Consider the following 25,085-nt stretch of genomic DNA (forward strand, 5'->3'; position numbering starts at 1 on the left):
TAACTGTGTAGAAATGTTTCATTACTGAAAGTAACAATAGTACAAAAATAGAAATTAGGTATAAAGAATAACACTGATCCCAACACCCTAAATAGTAGTACAGTTTAAGTTTTACATTCGCGCTAATATCACATAATCAGGTAAAATGTACAGTCCCTCTTTGCTTTACTATCATACACAAATACCTTTATTGCCGCACATATACCTTTCATCAAAATCCTAACTCAATCATAGATGAATTAACACACCTTACATCATTTGCTGGCTTTTGAGATTCTTAAAAAATTTTCATTTTTCAATTAAACATATGTCAGACTGAAAATATAAAATTCTATCTAGCCTACATTGTGTCAAAGTATAACAACAATCAATGCAAACTATTTTAAATAAAAAGTTTACAATTGTCAACCACATATTTAATTCAGCTTCAAATGTTGCAACATACATACAAAAATAGTTCTGCAAAATGCATTGCAATTACAGCACAACATGATATAAATAAGACATCTTATCTTAACACATCACTATTTATGAATGATGAGATCCCACGTATCTCTCCAAGCCAAACTAAGTACTTGATCTGCTGTAAGGTCAACAGTGCCGTAAGTCACGGGAGAGAAGACCCAGAAGACATAGAGAATTGAAGTCATCCACAACCCTACAGCTCCAATGTATACCTTGGCTAACCTAGGAGCATTAAAGTAGCTGGCAATAAGGTAATGCCCATGTTCCACCACTGCAGCTAGAAGGCACAGCTGAAAAGTACAAAATTTATTATTGTTGGGAAATACAAAATTTTCTTAATTAGAAAAAAGTATATAATTTCTGAACCGTCACATCAAGATGAAATTTACTAAGTTTATTCTTCTAAATGTGACATTCATGAAGATAACCAGAACATGAACCTGTCTAGTTAAATTAATAATTTTGATTTATCTATCAGTATTGAAGTTTACTGTTATTAGCCTATTTCTAATATATGCATACCACAGTAATGGCTGATTTGCTTCCTATGTCATGAAACATACATGCCATTTATAGTTCTATAAATATCACGTCAATTACAGTACTTGGCTGTACAGCCTAAAATCAGCTTTATCATATTTTTTTTTTTCCAATTAAAATTGGACAAATTAAGCCTGCTGACTAGTATATGTGTAACCCGTTCCCCTCACACCATTTGCTAGTTAGCGGTGAACTCATGGTTAAGAGGACAGTAACGTAATCCTGTCGAAACATTTCATTTCCAGGAAACTGAACGGGTTTGTAGACAATCTGGGTTATCTTATTCAGACTGCAAGCTCAAAATGGTCTTTGAATCCTTTGTGGGATTCCCCGATAATAGACATGTTTGTCAATTACCAAAACAACAAACTGGCAATTTATTGCTCACCAATGTAAGACCAGGCAGCAGTGCTGGAAAACGCATTCCAACACCTGTGGGACGACGACAATATCTATGACTTCCCACCATTCTCTCACATAGGTTAAGTGATCAGCATAGCCATCATCACGGTCAATCTCCAAATAACAATGGTTAGCACCGAAATGGCCACATGACCTTATAAGTCTACAGACAGAAGTTCCAAACGGTCCCAACTTGTTATGACATCTTATGTCAGCTGCACATGTGCAGTGAACTGGGTGTCTCTTCACAGATGGAGGTTATCCAGCATTTTCTCAGTAAGAAAGGCTTTTAGCAAATAAAAGCACAACAATACTCTGGATACCGCGCAAAGTCTTCATTGGCAGTCTACCAAGTAAAGAAGTCACTCTTCTGTGATTGGTGCTGTTGGAAGAACACATCTCCACTTGTAGCCTTTGTTCCATAGTAGTAGATTTTCTTGTGTACTGTATTTGAAGGGTGAGAAACTGCTCTCAGTTTTGGCAGTTAAAAGATAACTCTCAGCCTTGAGACAAGTTTTCAGGCTTACAGGAGTAGACTTCTCTTCCTCATGGGAATAACCAGCTTTGATTCGGAGTTTTGAACAGGCTTCTTCTCCTTGGGAAATTAAACCTACAGCTTGGAATGTGACCAGGGTACAGTACTTAGATAACTCCAGAAGGCTTCATACAAACCTTTGACAAGAGCCTCAGACAGGAATCTCAAACTTAAAACAAGTGCTTTTCTTAGCCTTAGCTTCAAACTGAAGTGGCAGAAGTGCATGGTCTATTGTACTTAGCGTCCCATTCCCAGCAGTTGAGAGATATTATTATTCTTTCCATAATTTGTGGCAAAGATCCAATATCCATCAATCAGCAACTCAGGTTTGAATCCTTTTTAGAATCATCGCTAAAGGAGATGGCCTATAATCCTGATGACTTGCTTCCATCTCCTGTAAGGGCAGCGAGGCTCTACATAAAGCAAACAAGATCATGTGCTGTAGATCCTACTTACAGAACCTCTTCATTAGCACAGGGAGGATAGAGAGGAAAATCTTTAAAAATACCATAACCTTTTGGCTTTGCGAAGTCATCAGTAGAGACTACAGCTCCTCCTAGAGCTCATGAAGTCAAGGAGATTGGTACTACTTTAGCCTTCAGAATGAACCATTCAGCTACCCAAGTGTTGAATGCAGGTGCCTGGAAGAGAGAAATTACCTTCATGGCACACTATCTTCAGGATTGTACGCACAGATCCCTGGATACATCGTCCATACAACCTGCGGTAGCTACCCAGCAAGTGGTGTACAGTAGTTAGATCGCTCCTTTTGGGACAACAAGCATCCTGTCTAAGATAGTGTTTACATCATAATTCTAAGGTTTAAGAGTGAGAATGCATGGCCTTATTTTCTCTTTTCCTTCCTTCCCTCTCTCGGGGATCAGCTATTAATTCATTATGGAGCTAATATAGTAAAAGCATAGAATCTCCACACTCCTTACAAGAGGGAATGTGACTGTTAAGCCAAACCCAATACTTTATTACTGTAGTCTTTAATGGGAACATTGTTCCCACTGAAGATAGACTCTTATATGGAAGAGCTCCTGGGCCCTGCCACAGTAGGCCATTCAACCCTGGGTCATGAAATGCAAGGATCCCTTGCTTTGCTGCTCTCCTTACCAGACTGAGCATCATAATCCAAGGTTGCTAGCCAACCAGTTGGGCAAACGTGACTTCCTCCCTCCTAAAGACGACTCCCCTAATAAAGGACAAATGTTAATATTCATGTGGGAGCAAATTGCAAATTTTAATAGTAGTTTGTATTTTTCCTAGCTATACAAACCTAAGTCATTTAGATTTTACTTCACACCGCATCCATCCCGCAGGTCCCAGACAGAATTGAAATGAAGGTTAAGAGTGCTGACAGGCCCATACCACCAGGGGATACTGGATGGAGGTGGCCAGAAACTCAATAATGCTTCATTGGGTGTTTCAAGCTTTTGCCAAAATCATACCCCTACTAAAGGACCCAGGTTTGTATAGCTACGAAAAATAAAAATTACTTTTAAAATTTGTGATTGAGCTATTTACTGGGGAGGTTACAGCAGAAACAAAGCATGAGTGAACAAAAATCAAAAGAATAATAGATACATCTTTCAGGAATATAAATCCTTCACTTGGTAGGTAGTAGGTTGGCCAAGGCATCAGCCACTCTTTTACATACTACCGCTAGAGAGTTATGGGGTTCTTTGACTGGCCAGAAAGTGAAAGTACTACATTGGATTCTTCTCTCTGGTTACGGTTCATTTTCCTTTTGCCTACACATACACCGAATAGTCTGGCCTATTCTTTACAGATTCTCCTTTGTCTTAATACACCTGACAGCACAAGATTACCAAACAATTCTCTTACGCCCAAGGTGTTAACTACTGCACTGTAATTGTTCAGTGGCCACTTTCCTCTAGGTAAGGGTAGAAGATACTTTAGCTATGGTAAGCAGCTCTTCTAGGAAAAGGACACTCCAAAATCAAACCATTGTTCTCTAGTCTTGGGTAGTGCCATAGCCTCCGTACCATGGTCTTCCACTGTCTTGGGTTAGAGTTCTCTTGCTTGAGGGTACACTCGGGCACACTATTCTATCGAATTTTTCTTCCTCTAATTTTGGTAAAGTTTTTATAGTTTATATATGAAATATTTATTTTGTTGTTACTGTTGTCAAAATATTTAATTTTTCCTTGTTTCTTTTCCTTACTACTTTTCCAACTAGGGTTGTAGCTTAGCAAGTAATAATAATAAAAATAATAATAATATATTAGTATTTGAAAAAAATACCAGACTATTCAAAATACCGGTGACATTAATTTCTCCTATACAGAAAGCAAAGCATATGCGGAGCTATTTCACCCGAGGATAAAACTTTTACATTTGCCACTAGAACTTATATATTTCCTTAGATAAGGGAAACTATCACAAGAAAGTGCTCCAACTTACAATAAGTAAAGAAGCTAATAGGTTGACTATTAATATTTCCACAGAAAAAAGAAAATTCTCCCGACACTAGCTATTTAAAGAATATTCTAACACAGACTAATGGCACTCCTCATAAAAAAATACATGACAAAAAAAAGGGAAAGGCCAAAGCAAAAAGAAAAATGAATGGAAATACCTCATATGGAACCTTAAAAAATAAAGCAACAGCATATCAATTAAAAAATAAAGCAGCAGCATATCAATTAAATGTACCAGACCAAGTAAAATAAAATGAGCCTTATTTTTTCACTAACCATATCACATAATATATGCAACCCGACTGTTTGCTAGCTTCATACCTGCTGCGTTATGGTAAAGTCATTACTCGTAGCGGAAAAAACTATTTATGATGGTTTAGGAAATAAAATCCATGCTAATAATATGCGTGGTGTTAAATGAACATGGTTAGTACTGTATATATAGGCCTAGCCTATGTTTACCTATCGGTAGGAAGCCTTATATACGTCTAAGCATAGCCTACGAATACCTACCAGCAGGTAGCATGGCCTAGGGTAATATTCGCGTAGGCCTAGCTTACGTTTACCTACCGGTAGGCCAGAAATTTTTACTTTTTCAAATATATATCCCGTGTAACGTTCGACCCTTACTTTTTTAACTGAAAAATAGGCCTTAAAAAATCGAACATAACACGAGTATATACGGTATATCTTGTTATGCAGCAGTAGGATAATCACTTTTTTGCATAACACATATATTCAATACCTGTATGTAATAGCTTGAGCACTTAAAACTGAATTATAAAACAGGAAGAGCGGAAGTTCACCTACTCTAGGTACACATGAAAAAATTGCCAGAAAATGGTTAAAGCAGATAAATGAAAAACTTACTTTGAACATATAAGCGGGAATGTAATGATGAAGAAACAAGGTTCGATCAACGAGGAAGTAGGGTAAGTAATGGATTGCATATCCAATACCTAGTACCTGAAAAAGGGAAAAAATTAACAATTTAATTCACTGCATGGAGAAAATTTACTATTCAAGTAAAATTAATAATAGGACCGTTTATTATGCTGTGATAAATTTCTGAATTAATTAAGGTATGTTGAAAAATTTAACTGTAGCAAAAGTAAATACTCACAGAAAACAAAGCCTACGTAAATATAATGCAGATCTGTGCCAGTTTCTTATTGAATGTGAATTGATCCATATTATGAGTATGGTAACATGTTCATTACTTAATGAAACAGGATAAATATTGCTTTTTAACTGTAACTAACTATCCACAAAACTAAGATTTACTGTCCTGTAATCCAAGATTAATAATGTTTCTATCCTTTCAAATGTAATAAATAATACATCCCCACCCTATACTGGCACTCCACCGAATGCTATTCAAGTGTTAAGATAAGGATAGCATACTACAGTAAATTATATAATCAAGTATTAATATCCACTTTAAAATTACACAACACTAAAGTATAAGTATAGATACTGATGGCAAAACTTTAAAATACAGTGCTATTCTTTACAGTACTGTATTCCTTGATAAAACACTCAAAACTCATATATCTATCTAACCCCCGAAAAATACAGATAAATATAAGAGTAAGCTTACCTCTCCAAAGGTGCAAAATTTATTCCATACATCTTCGGGCAAATCATAGCAAGCCCTCTGCCTTCTCAACAAATACAACACGAAAAGACCAAGGTATGCAACCAAGCCTAGTGTGCCAGATAGCCACGTTACTACATTGCCTAGGAAGTGAATCTGCGCCTGCAAATAATAACACAAGACTTGCTGCATGAAAAAGTATGGAAAATATTTACAGTTTTTTGATAAATGACCAAACTGAAAATTACAAACAACAATACGAGTTATTAAAAAAGACTAAGTTTTTCCAAGAAAACAGCTTCAAGCGTATAACCTTTGTAGCCCGTAAGGGTTCACAAATATTATTAAAAATACATTTACTAAAGTCATTCATAACTTACATTGCTATTAGAAGAAATCCAGTAAGCAACGCCACGCTTGAGCAGTAACCAATCTAAAGGTTCAGAAGCATACATGTGGCCGGCTACATTTTCTTGATTATTGAATAACATCTTGTATTGGAGTTCATAAAACTTGTTCCAGAATGTTAAATTTTTACGCTCCATAGGTATCATTTCAGTTCGAATTAGTTCCTTCTCTCTCTCCTTCTTGTCATCAGCTGTTCAAAAAAATTTACCTTGGTTAGGAGCCAGTCCAAAATAAGATCATTCTTAAAATACAAATTCAATACACAGTACTAGTGTACGTGACCCATTAAAAACATTACAAATATCTTGACAGAATTAGGGAATTGCCTTCTATTATATAAATTCTCTCTAAAATTTCTGAAAATTCCTCATAAAAAGCACTAAAATATAATATAAACTTAACAAAACATCATGGCCATTCAAGTGTCCGACACATTCAGGCTTATCAGTACAAAGTTATTTAGTTAGTGTATAATAAGGTCTTTAACCCTTTTACCCCCCAAGCTATTTGGAACTTTCCAACCCTTAACCCCCTGGCGTTTTTTTTTTTTTTTAAGCACATTTTGCAATATATTTTTCTCAAATTGCTCTAACAGCCTTAATTTTTGTCATAGAGAGGTCAGGTTGGTCTCATTCTTTTGGAAAATGCCAGAAGTTTCTCATAAAGTTATCAAAAATATGCAAAATAAATGTATAAAGCAGTTTTTTGCAAGGACGTACCAGTACGTCCTTGGGGGTAGAGGGATGAGTTTTGTGAAACGTACCAGTACGTACTTTGGAGGCTTAGGGATTAAGAATTATGTAGCAAAATAAGATTTAAACATTTTGTAAATGAGGGAAGCTATATCATACCACCAGTAACGAGTTTCCCCGTATATTGATGAATACTAAAAGACCACTTAACTTTCTTTAATAGTGTACAGTGAATTCTGAATTAGCCATTTCTAGGTATCTTAACCCTTTAACCCCCAAAGGACGTACTGGTACATTTCACAAAACTCATCCCTTTACCCCCATAGACGTACCAGTGCGTCCTTGCAAAAAACTGCTATTTACATTTTTTTTTTTTTTTGCATATTTTTTCTATTTTTTTGAGAAACTTCAGGCATTTTCCAAGAGAATGAGACCAACCTGACCTCTCTATGATGAAAATTAAGGTTGTTAGAGAAATTTGAAAAAAATATACTGCAAAATGTGCTTGAAAAAAAAAATAACCCCTGGGGGTTAAGGGTTGGAAAGTTCCAAATAGCCTGGGGGTAAAAGGGTTAATTTATTCAGATGTACAGTACACATTACAATATAGAAGTTGCTGGCACCTCTACATTACCAACCACTATTTTACTCTTATAACCATAGCACTTCATAAAATTAAAAAAAAAACTTGGTACACTGGGATACGTACTACGAGTATACCGGTGTTCCTCTACATTCCAAATAGTGTCCTCTTGATCTAATATCTTGTCCGTCACAATTTCATGCTGCCTGAATCCCCAGTCTGGGAGTTGTCTTCCAGAGAATTTGAGAGCCTGGCTTGAATTGACATGGATCAAGCGAATCTGTGGAAAAATTATGTTCTAAACTTTTCTAGCTTTTACCATAATATGCATAAGTGTATCAATAATACAATGCTATAAAGTAAATTTCAAAAAAGGATATTTTTCTATACCTTTATCCCATTCTCAATTTAAGCTATAAATCAAATTACAGCATCATGAGAAAGATAATAACCTTACAAGATACTGTATAATGCAGTAGCATTAGCCTTATCTCCATTTTCCCCCCTAAAAAATTACTGATTTTTAAAGAACTCAACTTAGTAAACCCTGCAAATAAATACCTCACTAGAAAGAAGTACAGTATCTTTTTTTAACTTTGGATCATAAGTCTTTTTATAGTTTATATTATGAAATATCTGTTTTCATTCTGTTGCTGTTTTTAAAATATTTTATTAAATGTTAATTATTTCTATTTACTGTATCTATTTCCTTATTTCCTTCCCTCACTGGCTATTTTTCCCTATTGGAGCCCTTAGACTTATAGTATGCCTTTCTAACTGAAGTTGTAGCTTAGCTTATAATAATAATAATAATAATAATAATAATAATAATAATAATAATAATAATAATAATAATAATAATAATAATAGTCAGACATATATTCCAAATTGATCTCACCTGACTTTCAACAGCATGCCAATACCCGTCAGTTGCATCAGCATTCAAGAGTTCTACCCGCCAGAGGGACTGAGCTGGCATGGACACATTATAATCAATATAAGCAGCAACCTGCAAATGAAAAGTAACCGGTAAATTTCAATATACTTTACATTGAAAGATAAATCAAACACCAAACTAATAAAAAATACAAAGTATCTTGAAAATAACAATGATTAAGCAGTGATCTTTATCTCAAAGAAATTCCTTTTCATCTGTTACGTACCTCTTGATTGTGAGGAGACATAGCAGCTGCTACATCATGAGCATTCAGAAGACGTGACGACAGGCCATGTACAATTTCAATGACGTCTCCATTCTTGATGGGTTCATGAGGCTCAATCACTACAAGTTCCTCTCTGTTAAGAAAACCAGATAGCAGAAGTTAACACCATGACGTGCCAGCGTATAAAATTCACAAGTTTTGACAAATACTATATACAAACAAAGCCATAGAAATAAAAGGATTCGGAAAACAAATGTACATATAATATATTTGATAAACCCCTTATAACACTGAACAGTATTGCTTAAATCAACAACAGCCAATTAAAACCACTTTATTATAAATACCGTACTGTACATTAATCCCATTTCAAACAGAATACCCACATTTCTGGTTTCTTGACAATCCACCAATTGTTAACATCCTTGTAACTGTAGCAAGTCACTTGCTGCTGATGAGAAGATCCTCTACCATCAGGATATTTGACAGGATAAACAGCATCATGGGAATGGAGCCAACAAGTCCGTCCGTGGGTATGACGGAGTGTGATCTGTGATCCATGAAGCACTTTCACTGGCTGGTTGGAAACAATAGCAGCTAATCCACCCTGTGGGAGAAAATATACCGGTACATTTTTTTAATACCTTGCAAGACAGTATAAGAGTATAAAGGATATTCACATTAAAATGGATTGAAAGCAATACAATAACAAGAATGGAAAGAAATATTGCATCTGAAAACTAATAACCACTAATTATATAAAAATGGAGTTTTTATGATAAAACAAAGTTTTATGAATACTTACCTGGCAGTTATATGTATATTCAAAGCTATATATATATAACTGCCAAGTAAATACTATTCATAAAAATGGAGTTTTTATGATAAAACAAAGTTTTATGAATACTTACCTGGCAGTTATATATATATATTCGAAGCTATATATATATATAACTGCCAAGTAAATACTATTCATAAAAATGGAGTTTTTATGATAAAACAAAGTTTTATGAATACTTAACTGGCAGTTATATATATATATAGCTTCGAATATATATATATAACTGCCAGGTAAGTATTCATAAAATCAGTCATTTCTTTCTGCTATAAACTTTTATTAAGTACTAAAAAATGGTAGAAATTTAATCTTTTTTTATCATGATTAAAGCGCTTACCTCAAGACTTGCTTGGAAAGCAGAAGTCATGATGTTATCATTAGGTCCAGCTTTATAGAGCATGTTCAGATGAACAGCGAAACAACCAATATACAAAGCTGCTGGAATGGTTATGAAAATGAATGCTCGCGTGAGAAAATGACCCAGAAGCTGACGATCCGAAACAAGACGATCGCCGACCATAGTCCAAAAGTCTTTGGCCAGGATGCTCAAACCCAAGATGAAGGTGAAGATTCCAAAGTAACGAACGCTGTGGAAGATGAATGAATTTTATATTAAACGAATGAGGTAGTGCATACTGTGTTACAGTACTATCACTTATAGCATTAATGTGCAAAGGAAAAATTATTGGAGCATGAAGTGAAACACCCATCACAGTATTAAATTCTGCATTTTTCCGTCCTTCCTCTCTTTCTTGTGCCATTCTGAATCATTATAGAGATGAGAAAAATATTACATCCGATAACATTAATTCTCTCCAGTAAGCACATTTGCATACTGTATAATTTTATATAAGTATAAACACTTTATATATATATATATATATATATATATATACAGTGATACCTCGGTACTCGACCATAATCCGTTCGAGATCCGTGTTCGACCTCCGATTTGTTCGAGTACCGAATTTTTTTTCCCCATAAGAAATAATGGTATATATTCTATTCCGTTCCCAAGCACTCGAACAGGCCCAAAATATTAATAAAACGTGTACCTAAACAACAATAATTATCTAAATGTGTATGAAATTGGTCAGAAAATCCTATAAAACAATTTTAAACCATTTACTGTACTAAAATAAAACAATTTTAAACCATTTTCTGTACTGTAGTGAACATACCTTTGAGCAGCGGTTCGATGGCATACAGGGATGGATGTGGAGAGGATGGAAGGGGGAGGTTACTGCTTGGAAGGAGAGTCCCCTTCCATGATGTGGCGTGGTAGTTCTCCTTCAGGAGTTGTTTCTCTCTCCAATGAAAGGGTGGGCAGATCTATTTCAGGGGTTTCTTCTCTTCTTTGTCTCTTCTTTGGAGGAGAAACAGGCTTTGATGTAGCAGCTTTCTTTTCTTTTGTGAAAAACTGGTCTATTGTTAATTGTTTCTTCCTCCTCTGCAGTATTCTTCGAAAATGATGAATACCTGTTCTATTACGAATACCTGTTCTATTACGAAACTTTTCAAACCAACCCCTGCTCGCTTTAAATGTAAATGAATCACTTTCACTGGTACTCGGACTTTTCTTCACTAATTCTTCATAGATATGCAACGCTTTTTCACAAATGAACGCTTCACTAACACTTTCCCCGGCCAACTGTTTTTCTTTAATAAATATTAAAAGCAACTTTTCCATCTCCTCAATCACTTGTGGCCTTTGCTTAGTTACCGCCGTAACTCCCGTTGCAACATTCGCCTTCTTAATCATTTCTTTATGCTTTAAAAACGTAGAAATGGTCGACTTCGCCATTCCGTATTCTACCGCTAAATCGGACACTCGTACACCATTCTCATATTTCGCTATAATTTCCTTCTTCAACTCGATCGTTGTTCGCACTGTTTTCCTCTTCTCCTTCCCCTTAACACTCATTACTTTCTTGGGACTCATTATGAAAGCTAAAAAAGCAATTAAAAGCACTGAAAATCACTAAATCACAACGAATGCTGATCGCGCGTTGTCTGAGTGACGCTCTCGAGAGAACTGATGCTTCCCGAACAAGCGAGAGTGGCCGAGATGGCGCGATCATCACAAAGCCCATGCGGTCGTCACGTGTTCGGCTGGTCGAGTACCGAATTTTTGGTCGAGCACCGCAGCAAAAATTTCTCGAAAATTTTGGTCGAACTCCGAATTGTTCGAGTATAGAGTCGTTCGACTACCGAGGTATCACTGTATATATATATATATATATATATATATATATATATATATATATATATATATATATATATATATATATATATATATATATATATATATATATATATATATATATATATATATATATATATATATATATATATATATATATATATATATATATATATATATATATATATGTACAAAAAAAATACATATAAAAGGGGTCACCAAATATAACAAAATTCAAGATTAGAATGCAAAAAGTTGAGATACCAAAAGCACAATACAGTACTGTACTGTGCAGTCTTTCTATAATCAAGACATTCTTTCTCAAAATTTTTAAATCTTACGGTGATTTAGTGTCCAGGACAAAGCCTTTCACAATAAACTATCTAGCTAATAGTTCAGCTTTTCTGTGAAATACTTTTCCACTCAAGTTTCATTAGCTATCTTGTATAGCCCTCCATAACTGTTTATCAACCTACCCCATTCCTTTTACTAATGACCCTCTTTAGAACCTCTCTCTCATCTCATAAAAGGAGAAAATATTAATGCTACAGTAACAAAATCCATGATCTATGGCAGATTAAATCTAAGAGCAGGACAATCATTATGGATAACTATCTTTTCATAACTCCTAATATATCTTATGATACTTCAATTTGGCATAGCGTATGCCCATTCAACTATAACTAACCTTTCAATATAACCGTATTGGTCTTGGAAATAAATAACTTTTTATTTCAATGTCTACATCACTTGGTTTACCAAGTTTGTCAGACAGAGGCAAGTGTGTGATCTTTGTATAGCATATATGCAGTACTTTTCATAGATGTATCTTCAACTACTGTACCATGTTAGAAGTTAGAACATGTCCATAGTTGTATGAAAAGTAGTATGACTGAATCCCTTTTAATCAGAAGCACATTTTAAACACATTGCTCTCTTTGGTGGTAGTAAATAAAATCCTGTTTCATTAATACCTAAAGGGGCACTCAGCCAAGCGCAGACCTACGCCTCTACAGCTTATTTCTCGAAATTTTGCTCGACCTTGACCTTTGACCTTAATATGTACTAATTGGCATGGATTTTCATACAATCAAATATGAACCAAGTTTGAAATCTGTGACAATGATATCCAAACTTATGGCTGATTATGTGAATTGGAAATTTTTTTTGACCGTGACCTTGACCAAACAAATTTAATAATTTCTAGCTTTTAACATAACGGTTAATCCCAGCAAATTTCATTAATCTAAGATTTAAATTGTGGCCAGGAAGCTGTTCACAAACACACACACAAACAGGGGATAAAACATAACCTCCTTCCAAGTTTGTTGGCAAAGGTAATAATCTACTTTGTTCTAATTCTGGGCAATTAACTTTTGTTTCAATACTCAATACTTCATTCTGATCTTCTGTATCGAGTGCTCTACTCTTCTCAGGTGACAGAATGAGAGATCCAATATTGATGCATAATACACATTTTTTTTTTCCAAATGCAGAATACACCTTTATTGCTAAAACAAATACTGTACCCTATACTGAATAAGCCTTTTATTCCACTAATGACATTCTCCAAAGTACAGACAATTTTATGGAACATGGTAACCATAGTGTTTTTCACTTAATGATGAGCAACTTTTATAAAAATATAATAAACCAAAGAATATGAAAGGATGGAAAATAGCCTACCAAAAAGCAGCCCCTAAAGATGCAGCCCCCAGAATCAGGCAGCCAAACCATGGCAGGCTATATGGCTGGTGATACAGACGACGGAACTTCAAGATGCACAGAAGGCCAAACATTCCGAAGAACATAAGAATGCCTTCCATCAGGATGAAGCGAGACTGTGCAAGAATGGCATTATCTGAAATGTAAAGGTCCATTTAATCAAAGGTACTAGAATTGAACGCAGGATATTGTATGATGATACAACAAGCTAATGGTAATCCATGTTTATCTGGCACTGAATATACACAGCATTGTTTATCTATATGAAATATGAATCAAATGGGATTCATTATCCAAACAAATCACTCGGTAACAGTTCGAAGAAACTCATGAATATCTCTTAAATTATCAAAAGCCACAAATTTTATGTATGTTCCACATACAATGTTTTACTAACCAAATATCATTAGGAAAGTAACAAGGGCACCAGCATAGTGAGAGATACCCAGCTCCAACATCAGGTTGTATACTGTGGGCATCAAGAGAGAACCAAAGAAAGCTGGTACTAAGCGCATGGCTGAAACTGGGACTGTCATGTCATAGGGACTTCCGATGCGATCGAACTTGAAGTTGCCTGTAGGGGATAGATTATTAGTTTTACTGTACAACAGGAAAATTACATATTGGACTTGAAATTTACCTGAAGGCGTGCGTTTAGTTGTGCAACATGAGAATTATCGTACTGATTCCAATGCAGGTTTGGTTTCACATTTAAACAAGTTTTACATCAGTTGGGAATTATGATTTTATTTACAATGGTAATTTTTCCAAGAGAAAAAAATTTTTGATTACTACAAACCTATGGAAATTTCTTAAATAGGATGCCACCACATCTGCTGACGACTAATGATGGAAATTATTCTTAAATCGTTTGATGAAAGAAGACAGTAACAAGAAAATTATCTTAAAGTACCCCAGTAAATCTGATAGTGTAAAAAAATGGTCTAAAAGTACCCCAGCAAATCTGGTAGTGTAAAAAAAATGGTCTAAAAGTACCCCCAGTAAATCTGGTAGTGTAAAAAAATAGTCTAAAAGTACCCCCAGTAAATCAAGTATTGTAAAAAATGGTCTAAAAGTACCCCAGTAAATCTGGTAGTGTAAAAAAATAGTCTACAAGTACCCAAGTAAATCTGGTAGTGTAAAAAAATGGTCTAAAAATACCCCAGTAAACCTGGTAGTGTAAAAAAAATTGTCTAAAGTACCCCAGTAAATCAGGTAGTGTAAAAAATGGTCTAAAAGTACCCCCAGTAAATCTGGTAGTGTAAAAAATGGTCTAAAAGTACCCCAGTAAATCTGGTAGTGTAAAAAATGGTCTAAAAATAACCCAGTAAATCTGGTAGTGTAAAAAAATGGTCTAAAAGTACCCCAGTAAATCTGGTAGTGGAAAATAATGGTCTAAAAGTACCCCAGTAAATCTGGTAGTGTAAAAAAATGGTCTAAAAGTACCCCAGTAAATCTGGTAGTGTAAAAAAAATGGTCTAAAAGTACCCCAGTAAATCTGGTAGTGTAAAAAAATGGTCTAAAAGTACCCCAGTAAATCTGGTAGTGTAAAAAATGGTCTAAAAGTACCCCAGTAAATCTGGTAGTGTAAAAAATGGTCTAAAAGTACCCCAGTAAATCTGGTAGTGTAAAAAATGGTCTAAAAGTACCCCAGTAAATCTGGTAGTGTAAAAAAATTGTCTAAAAGTACCCCAGTAAATCTGGTAGTGTAAAATAATGGTCAAAAAGTACCCCAGTAAATCTGGTAGTGTAAAAAATGGTCTAAAAGTACCCCAGTAAATCTGGTAGTGTAAAAAATGGTCTACATGTACCCCAGTAGATCTGGTAGTGTAAAAAATGGTCTACATGTACCCCAGTAAATCTGGTAGGGTAAAAAAATGGTCTAAAAGTACCCCAGTAAATCTGGTAGTGTAAAATAATGTTCTAAAAGTACCCCAGTAAATCTGGTAGTGTAAAAAATGGTCTAAAAATACCCACAGTAAATCTGGATGCGTAAAAAGACTCACCATCAAAGCCTGAAAGATAAGCAGCAAGGGAAATCAGCTGCTTGCCGAGAGGTGGCTGGGAATCGAAGAAAAAGGTATTCTGCATGTAGAGCCCGGCATATTTGCCGTAGTGGAGCTCGTCAAACCTGGGGACGAAATAGAAGTCATTTGGGACGATTTTAAAAGAGCTTTCACTAATATTTTAGTCCTTACGCTTGCTAAATTAAAAAGATAAAATAATCTAAAGTATTCTGATTTGGTCCAAATCATTTCGAAGTAGCTTCTGGTGTATGCAGTGCACATTATTCATAAACTAATTCTTACTGTCACAAATCTAAAGGCTATAAAAAACCTATAGTCCTTTATTAGAATTTATCTAAATTCTTATGAAATAATATTCCAAAACATATTTTTACAAAAACTTCAGCGACAAAATAACTACAAAATCATGAAGGGTAAATTTTCTAATTCATAATCATTCAAAAATCATGAAGGGTACATTTCCTATTGCATAACTATATGCAAAAATACAACTAATATTTCCATCAATTCATATTTTTTGTTACAATAATAAAGTGTCTGACACTAAGCCACTAAAACACACGCAAAAAAAAAAAAAAAAAAATTAAGAGAATAATTTCTGCTGACAAAAAGTTTAGGGAACGAATCTATTGGTAATAAAATCCACACAGGCTTCAGAGAAACTCCCAGAGAGGGGAAATGAGACCGAAAAAACACTGAAATAGCCCTATTAATTATTATTATTATTATTATTATTATTATTATTATTATTATTATTATTATTATTATTATTATTTTTATTATTTTTATTTTCATCATTTTTATTACTATTTTTATTATTATTATTATTTTTTTTTACTATTATTATCATCATTATTATCATTATTATCATTATTATGATTTTTATCATCATCATCATCATCATCATTATTATTATTATTATTATTATTATTTGCTAAGCTACAACCCTAGCTGTTAAAGTAGGATGCTATATGCCCAAGGGCTCCAACAGGAAAAATAGCTCAGTGAGGAAAGGAAATAAAGAAACTACAAGAAAAGTAATTAACAATTAAAACAAAATATTTTAAGAACAGTAACAACATTAAATAAATCTTTCATATGTAAACTATAAAAACTCGAAAAAAAAAACAAGAGGAAGAGAAATAAGATAGAATAGTGTGCCCAAGTGTACCCCATAGCAAGAGAACTCTATCCCAAGACAGTGTTAGTCTATGGTAAAGAGGCTATGGCACTACTAACGATTACAGAACATTAGTTTAATTTTTTTTTTTTTTTTTTTTTTTTTTGGTTTTAGTTGAAGAGTGGCTTACCATAGCTAAAGAGTCATCTACCCTTACCAAGAGGAAAGTAGCTACTGAAAAAACGGATTTTGAGAAAAACGAAAAATCTATTTTTGGGTGATATGGCCATGTCGTCTTGATGGAAGCTAAATATCCCTTAGAAAGCTGCCTAAAGGAACCATCCATCAGGACGACATGGCTGAGCCCAAAAATTACATTGCAGTAGTTGGCCCCTTGAGCGAAGAAGAACCGTTTGGTAATCTCAGTGCTGTTAGGTATGTGAAGACAGAGGAGAATATGTAAAGAATAGCCCAGACTATTCGGTGTATGTGTAGGCACAGGGAAAGAGAGCCGCAACCAAAGAGAGGGATCCAATGAAATCCTGTCTGGCCAGTCATAGGACCCAATAACTAAATGCGAAGGTTTTGTTAGAGTGTAACTGCAGTACAGGACCAGAAAAAGTAGCCCTTAAATAAAGTATTTCTAAAACTGGCCACTGTACTAGGTGTACTTACACAATGCCTCAATGAGATTCCAATCTAAAAAAAGCAGCCCTTAATGTAAAGTATTTCTAAAACTGGCCACTGTTCTTTCTGTACTTACACAATGCCTCTAGGAGATTCCAATCTAAAAATCCTCGTCAGAAAAGACACGGTGAATATCATGACGGACATTCCATCCAGATGCAGGTTGAGTTCCAGAGGAGAGTTGAGAGTCTGCTCTTCCTTGGAACTGGTCTTGGCTTTCGACTTTCTGGACCCTTGCGACTTCTGTTTGGCGTTGTCTTTCCTGGTGGGGGTGCCAGGGACTTTCGTTGGCGTGGAGGGCGAGTCGGAGGAATTCTGCGTGACGTCCTCGGGAGACGTCTCTGGAGGTGGTGTATCTGGTGCGGATTCTCCATCGCCCTGGGTAACATCAAAGAAAAATAAATATATTAGTTTTCTCATAAATCATCTGATACAAATTAACCTAATATGTACTGGTGTAAGTGACCCGTCAAAAATAACAGCTATATATTTAGATATGCACACACGCGAACACATATTTAACCCCTCCCACCCCTCCCTCTTTCAAAACTACAACACGGCAGTTTGTCACATGTGGGAGATTGTGGTTTCCGAGTGTATTCTCGGGGTACCCCTCACAAGTGTATGACTACTTACCCTTCCTACCCAAGGGATGGAGTAGTCGTACGACTGGAAATTGTGCCGAGCGTCACAGAAATTATATATATATATATATATATATATATATATGTGTGTGTGTGTGTGTGTGTGTGTAAATACAGTATATAGATTTCAATTTATTATTTACATCAAAGTCATTTGTGTTATATATATCAACTTTACATCCAGAAAGAAATTAATTCAATACTGTATTATATATGCTTTACATCTAAGTGTCAAATGGTTTTAATATATCTACGCTTTTACCAACAACAACAAAAAATAAACGAACAAATGCAATCACAAAACTTTAGTGTTTTTAAATTACTGCATGAAAATGAAACAAAAGCAGTTAAAAAAATAAATAAAAATAAAAGATGGACTATCAAGTACTTGAAAATTAATTTTTTGTTGGTAAAAGCGTAGATATATTAAAACCATTTGACACTTAGATGTAAAGCCTAGGTATAATATTGAATTAATTTCTTTCTGGGTGTAAAGTTGATATATAACACAATTGACTTTGATGTAAATAATAAATTGAAATAATTCGTCTTTGTGCGTAAAGCCCCTCTTTTATATAATAAGGGTACCATAGCTATATATATATATATACTGTATTTACACACAAACACACACACACACACACACATATATATATATACATACATATATATATATATATATATATATACGACTTTCTTTATAAAGGCTTCTAAGAAGAAACTGAGGACTTTCTTGTTTTCTAAGTGCTTCGGTAATTTGGATTTGACAACTAACACCGAATACGCTGTGTGATACTCTAATTGTCTAAGAATATATACAACAAACAGATCTTGTAGGTCCCAAGAAAACAGTCCTTAATATAAGCGTCGCCAAAGATTTTGAAGTGCCAATAATTTTCTTGCACAGTTGTGTGTACTGCACGTGTTTCAAACAAGCTCATTCACTGTAATGCTGCTGTTCTTCTATCTTTCGCTCTCGCCCGTACTAATATGAAATTCTGTTAAGCTTGCCATCGCATGTTTTATATTGTTTGAATTTTTCTGACATGGCTGCCCTCAACTGTTTGTATATAAGCTCGTTACCTTGTTGAATAAAGTCACTTGCATTCCCCTCGCATCCCAGTTAGTACCTAACAGCAACCTCACCCAAAAGTGCGTGTGTGTGTGTGATAGAACTTCGAGAGCTTGCTTGCGCGATATTCATGCCTTTCAAATGCTTTGCCCCACTGATTGCAAGGTCTGTGTCGAAATTCGCGTGTGTTTAGCGACTCAATTAGGTGCCTTGCTTCTGGTAGTGAACATTTCACCGATGTTATCCAATTATGGGCTTTGCAGTGGCCACCAAAGTTCGGGGTCCCTTGCTTTGGGGGTCCAGTCAAGGTCATTTTTTACTTTGATCTTTTCTTTGGCTTTATTTGTCCATTTATCGATTATACTTCAGTTTACTTTAAAGGCTGCCTTTCGGGCCCTATTCAGTAGGGGAATCCTACTCTCTACAGGACCTTAGCAGTCATTTTATTGTATATATTCCAAGGCATTCAGCATTTCACACCGCATACTGCTCGTTTATTGGCAAATCAAGATTATCGAAGCACTATAAAAACACAACAAGAAAGTCTTTAGCTTCAACTTGAAATCCAGAATATTTTCAGTCTTTCGGACGTCTAGGTATGAATTCATATCTTGCTAAAAGAATACTGTTAATCTTTTTAATATCAAACGGTAATATGCGTATTATTTATTGACAGAACATGGTTTTTGTATTTATATATATATATATATATATATATGTGTGTGTGTGTGTATATATATGTATATATGTATATATATATATATATATATATCTATATATATATATATATATATATATATATATATATATGTACCGGTATATATATACACATATATGTATAGTATATATATAATATATATCTATTCTATATATATATATATATATAAAATAAATATATATATACATATATGTATGTATTTATATATCCTCCCGTTTCCGATCATCGCAATTGAACAATATTATGTTATGCAAGTTTCCGACAACTTCGCTTCTTCAACAGAGACGTACAAACTCACGAGTAAATAACAACAATCAAAAGGGAGGGGGGGGGGGAATTACCGGAACATTCCACTCCAACCCCTAAACAAGAGAACAATACAAGAGTCCGTTTCTCAAGGGAATCCCATTCCAGACTTGGTGTGTGACCGAAGTAATTTCAAAGCATAATCTGAGGCTGATGTTTCTTGGCTAAGAGCAGAACAAACCTCAAATCTCCTTTCGATTACTTGACGGTTCGTGGATTTATGATGTAGCGTTGTATTACTTTATTTTAAGGGTTTCTTTTCTGGTCCTATACTGCAGGAGAACCCTTTCTATACAGCGTTGTATTACATTATTTTAAGGGCTGTTTTTCTGGTCCTATACTGCAGGGGAACCCTATTCTATACAGTATTGTATTACTATATTTTAAGGGCTGCTTTTCTGGTCCTATACAGCAGGGGAACCCTATTCTATAGTGTTGTATTTTATTTTAAGGGCTGCTTTTCTGGTCCTATACTGCAGGGGAACCCTATTCTATACAGTATTGTATTACTATATTTTAAGGGCTGCTTTTCTGGTCCTATACTGCAGGGGAACCCTATTCTATACAGTATTGTATTACTATATTTTAAGGGCTGCTTTTCTGGTTTCTATACTGCAGGGGAACCCTATTCTATACAGTATAGTATAACCATTTTAAAGGTTGCTTTTCTGGTCCTATACTGCAGGGGAACCCTATTCTATACAGTATAGTATAACCATTTTAAAGGTTGCTTTTCTGGTCCTATACTGCAGGGGAACCCTATTCTATACAGTATAGTATAACCATTTTAAAGGTTGCTTTTCTGGTCCTATACTGCAGGGGAACCCTATTCTCTACATGACCTTTTGTAATCAATTTTATCGTATACATTCTAAGACATTTAACATTACACAACGCATATTGCTCGTTTACTTTCAAATCCTCATCATCGAAGCACTTAGAAAACTAGAAACCCTTCAGGAAAATTAATAGTAAATAATTCTACGGAGTTTTTGTTCTTATTGAAAAGTGTGAATAATACAGTAAGAATTATTTATTTGAATAAACATTTTCTGCTTCCTCCGGTGCCTTAGATGACCGCGGAGGTAGCAGCAGTAGGGGATTCAGCGTTATGAAGCTTCATCTGTGGTGGATAACGGGGGAGGGTGGGCTGTGGCACCCTAGCAGTACCAGCCGAACTCGGTTGAGTCCCTTGTCAGGCTGGGAGGAACGTAGAGATGAGAGGTCCCCTTTTTGTTTCATTTGTTTGATGTCGGCTACCCCCAAAAAGTGGGGGAAGTCCCTTGGTATATGTATGTACGGTATTTGTCTGAAATGTCGAATATACAATACATGAATTTTTTTTTATTAATATTGCTAAGACTTTAATTTATGATTTTTTAAAAATATTTTTTTATAAGAAGCTTTAGAATAATAATAAATATATCTGGAAAGTAAGCCATGAGAAGGTACTTTCTCTTAAACAAAAGCATTGAGAAAGGAGAAGTATCCTGACATCTAACGTATGAATATTATAGAAAAAAAAAAAAAAAAAAAAAAAAAAAAAAAAAAAAAAAAAAAAAAAAAAAAAAACACGGAACTTGAAATGTAACCCCAAGAGAAAACAGTTGTCAATCTATCAATAATTCGAATGCAACGCTGTCCCACACGATTTCCATTTCCTTTCTTCTCGTCCAGACTGTCAAAAAGCACTAACTGGAATTTTTTTTTTTTCTTTTTTTTTTTTTTTTTTTATATATATATAAATCTGTCCATCAAATAACCTGGATTGGTGGAAAACTCAATCACTTTTAAACGGAAATTGGATTGAAGCCTTTTTTTTCTGTCTTTGGGGAAATATAGAGAGTTCAGTGAATATTTTTTTTTTTTTTTTGGATAAGATCGAGGAACGTTATATAAAAATAGTTTGTTAACTAGGAATGAAAAAAAAGTGTTGATGAATACAGCCAAACTACTGCATTTTTAGTTGTAAGTTTATCATTAATATCCAATATCAAAATGAGAATAATAATGATAATGATAATAATAACGATAATAATAATAAAAATAAATAATGAAATTATTAATACTATCATTAACAAATTATTATTTCTATCATTGATATAATTATTACAGAAGAATAAGAGGAAGAAGAAGAAGAAAAAAAAAAGAGGAAGAAGAAGAAGAAAAATAAGTAGTAGTAAAAAACTAATGAAAAAAAAAAGTTTCCAAAATAAACCTCATACATTACCATTCTCGATAAGACATAAGCTGACTAAGAGAGAGAGAGAGAGAGAGAGAGAGAGAGAGAGAGAGAGAGAGAGAGAGAGAGAGAGAGAGAGAGACTGACTATTGTCCTTCATCGGCTTCATTTTAATATCACAAACAAGCCACGCGAGATACGTTTAACGGGAAATGCCAACAGACGAAGTAACGGAGTCGGAAATTTCTTTAAAAAAAAAAGGAAGTTTCTCAAGGTAGGAAAAGTCCCTTGTAAGACTTGCATATGGAGTTAAGTGCTGCTCAATATAGGAAAAAGGGAAGAAGTATACTGTAGATGCAAAAATACTCAATTGTTTAATAAAATACAAGATGTTTTTGTAACTGCAGTAAATACCCAATTGTTTATAAAATACAAGATTTTTTTTTGCTGCAGTAAATACCCAATTGTTTATAAAATACAAGATTTTTTTTTTGTTGCAGTAAATACCCAATTGTTCATAAAAATACAAGTTTTTTTTTTCCTTTTTTTTTGTAGCTGCAGTAAATACCCAATTGTTAATATAAAATATTTTTTTTTGTAGTTGCAGTAAATACCCAATTGTTAATAAAAAAAATATTTTTTTTGTAGCTGCAGTAAATACCCAATTGTTAATAAAAAAATATTTTTTTTTTTGGTAGCTGCAGTAAATACCCAATTGTCAATAAAAAATACAATTTTTTTTTGTAGCTGCAGTAAATACCCAATTGTTAATAAAAATACAAATTTTTTTTTCTTTTTTTTAGTAGCTGCAATTGTTAATAAAAAAATACGTGTTTTTTTTTTGTTGCTGCAGCAAATACCCAATTGATAATAAAAATATAATTATTTTTTATTAGAAATAAAAATGTTTTGAGTAAATTACATATATACGGTTTGTGTCATTCCTGAGTCGATAATTCAATTAGTATGTAATTTAAAAAAAAACATCTAGATGAGAAGTTGCAATTGTGAATATATTAATTACAAAATGTATTCATTTACATATACTATCATGTATATACAATATCATAAATTGTACGAACTGTTAATGTATATTTCTTGATAAATGAAAAATAACCACATCCTGGAATAAGATTTCAACAAATCCAGGTAATGAACCAGATTTGTTTATCCCGCAGAGAGCCCAAGTCTGCAATTTCTTATTTACTTTTAGACTGCATATCAAATCAACAAAACTCATATGTAACCATAACCTAAAACTCATTAATTAATAAGGAAAGGCAGTAACAATATACAATTGACAAAATCTGCTCTATTCATCTACTGGAGCAATATGAATCAGCTGAGAAAAGGTGTTCAGGTAACCCCCTCGGCCGTTGAGTTGCCAACAGCTAATAAAGAGACTATTTACTTCAAGGCCTCCGTCTCGCATTCGTTGAATCCTGGGCACAGCCCACAGGCCGGAGAAAGTGCATAGCTACGAAGGAGAATAAAGAAAGGTGTTTAGATTGAAGATTGATTGAAAGATCGATTGATCTCTCAGAGGCAAGACAGAAAACAACATCAACAAATTTCAGAAGTTGTTTTTGGCAATGATAACCAGAACGTTTCGTGTAAATACAGGATATTACTAGAATTAGGTTTAATGGTTTAATTTCCTGTCTGTATTCTTATATGAACGAGTTACATACTCGGTAGTTTTGTCAATAGATGTGCATCGAAGCCAATTAAAAAAAAAAAAAGATGAATGTAGCTGCTTCATTCCGAAATTAATTGTAAACAATCTCTTTTTAAGGGCGAGACGGCAAACAAATAAAAAATAAAACAAGAAATAGAAAAATAATCGATACTTTCTCAATACTGATCGAAACTATTGTATAAAAAAAAAAAAAAAAAAAAAAAAAAAAAAAAAAAATAAAAAAAGATTAAGACGGAAATTAATTGTAAAGAATTTCCTCCAAGGGAAAGGCGACAAACACCGATGATAAAAAACAAGAAATATACAAATAACCTATACTTTCTCAATCCTGTATGAGCCCAAGGTAATCAGCTTTCAAGTTTCACCACCGAGAGAGAGAGAGAGAGAGAGAGAGAGAGAGAGAGAGAGACTCTATCCATCGCACAGCACCTACTTCGTAAGCTCCCCTCCTGGACCACTCCGGGAATTGCGATCTCATTGCACAAACAGCATCGCTTCGCTTTCAATAGAGAAAATATAAAAAGGAAATCGCCTTCGCCTTTTCTCCCACTTCCCATTACATTCGAATCTTGTACCTTATTCACGCCGAGATGCTTTCCCATCGCCGACACGCAAGACTTCGCCGAGGATCCGAGGAAAGTCTCCAAGGACTCCAAATTCATAATCCGATAAAAAAGAACAGCGATCCAGTGGGATCCTTGGAAGCGAAGGACCATCCACACCGCAACAGCTACAACGCTAGACTAAAGAAGAAGAGTATTTTAAGGGGGGAGGGGGGATGGCATGAGGGATCATCTTCACCCGCTGGTTGCCTAGTGTTCGTTTGTTTGTGCGCAAACTGGCTCCTTTCACCGGTGGCTCTCTAGTTGAGGTCACAGCGTCGAAGGGAGGGTCGTGAAGAAGGAGGTATCCTTTGGGCGTGATCCTCCTAGATAACCTCCTAGGTTGGATGAGGGAAAGAAGAGGGGGGGGGTTGTTTTCTCATAAATAGGAGGAAAGAAAGGTAGAGCCAAGATATATCTAAAGGACTTT

General features: G+C 34.6%; 1 protein-coding gene across 1 annotated transcript; it reads right to left on the reverse strand.

Annotated features, from left to right (window-relative positions):
• On the reverse strand, nt 1-24,779 carry rt (Protein O-mannosyltransferase rt). The gene is made up of 14 exons (XM_068385798.1): nt 24,629-24,779; nt 17,509-17,810; nt 15,605-15,729; nt 13,996-14,172; nt 13,560-13,734; nt 10,008-10,257; nt 9,219-9,439; nt 8,833-8,965; nt 8,568-8,678; nt 7,796-7,949; nt 6,367-6,584; nt 5,990-6,148; nt 5,260-5,355; nt 1-755 (listed from the first exon to the last, which is right to left on the reverse strand). The coding sequence occupies exons 1-14, from the start codon at nt 24,767-24,769 to the stop codon at nt 525-527; spliced, it is 2,493 nt and encodes an 830-aa protein (XP_068241899.1). The 5' UTR covers nt 24,770-24,779; the 3' UTR covers nt 1-524.
• Between the last annotated feature and the right edge of the window lie 306 nt (nt 24,780-25,085).

The sequence above is a fragment of the Palaemon carinicauda genome, chromosome 13 (genome assembly GCF_036898095.1).
Source record: "Palaemon carinicauda isolate YSFRI2023 chromosome 13, ASM3689809v2, whole genome shotgun sequence".
NCBI lineage: Eukaryota > Metazoa > Arthropoda > Malacostraca > Decapoda > Palaemonidae > Palaemon > Palaemon carinicauda.

Bases quoted from the DNA above. Each gene is read 5' to 3' on its own strand.
- rt (XM_068385798.1), bottom strand. From the start codon at position 24,769: ATGGTCCTTCGCTTCCAAGGATCCCACTGGATCGCTGTTCTTTTTTAT. The intron at 8,966-9,218 runs GTGGGTATTCTG...TTTTCTTAACAG, and splicing joins ATTGTCAAGAAACCAGAAAT to AGAGGAACTTGTAGTGATTG. The intron at 7,950-8,567 runs GTGAGATCAATT...ATTTTTCCACAG, and splicing joins GGCATGCTGTTGAAAGTCAG to ATTCGCTTGATCCATGTCAA.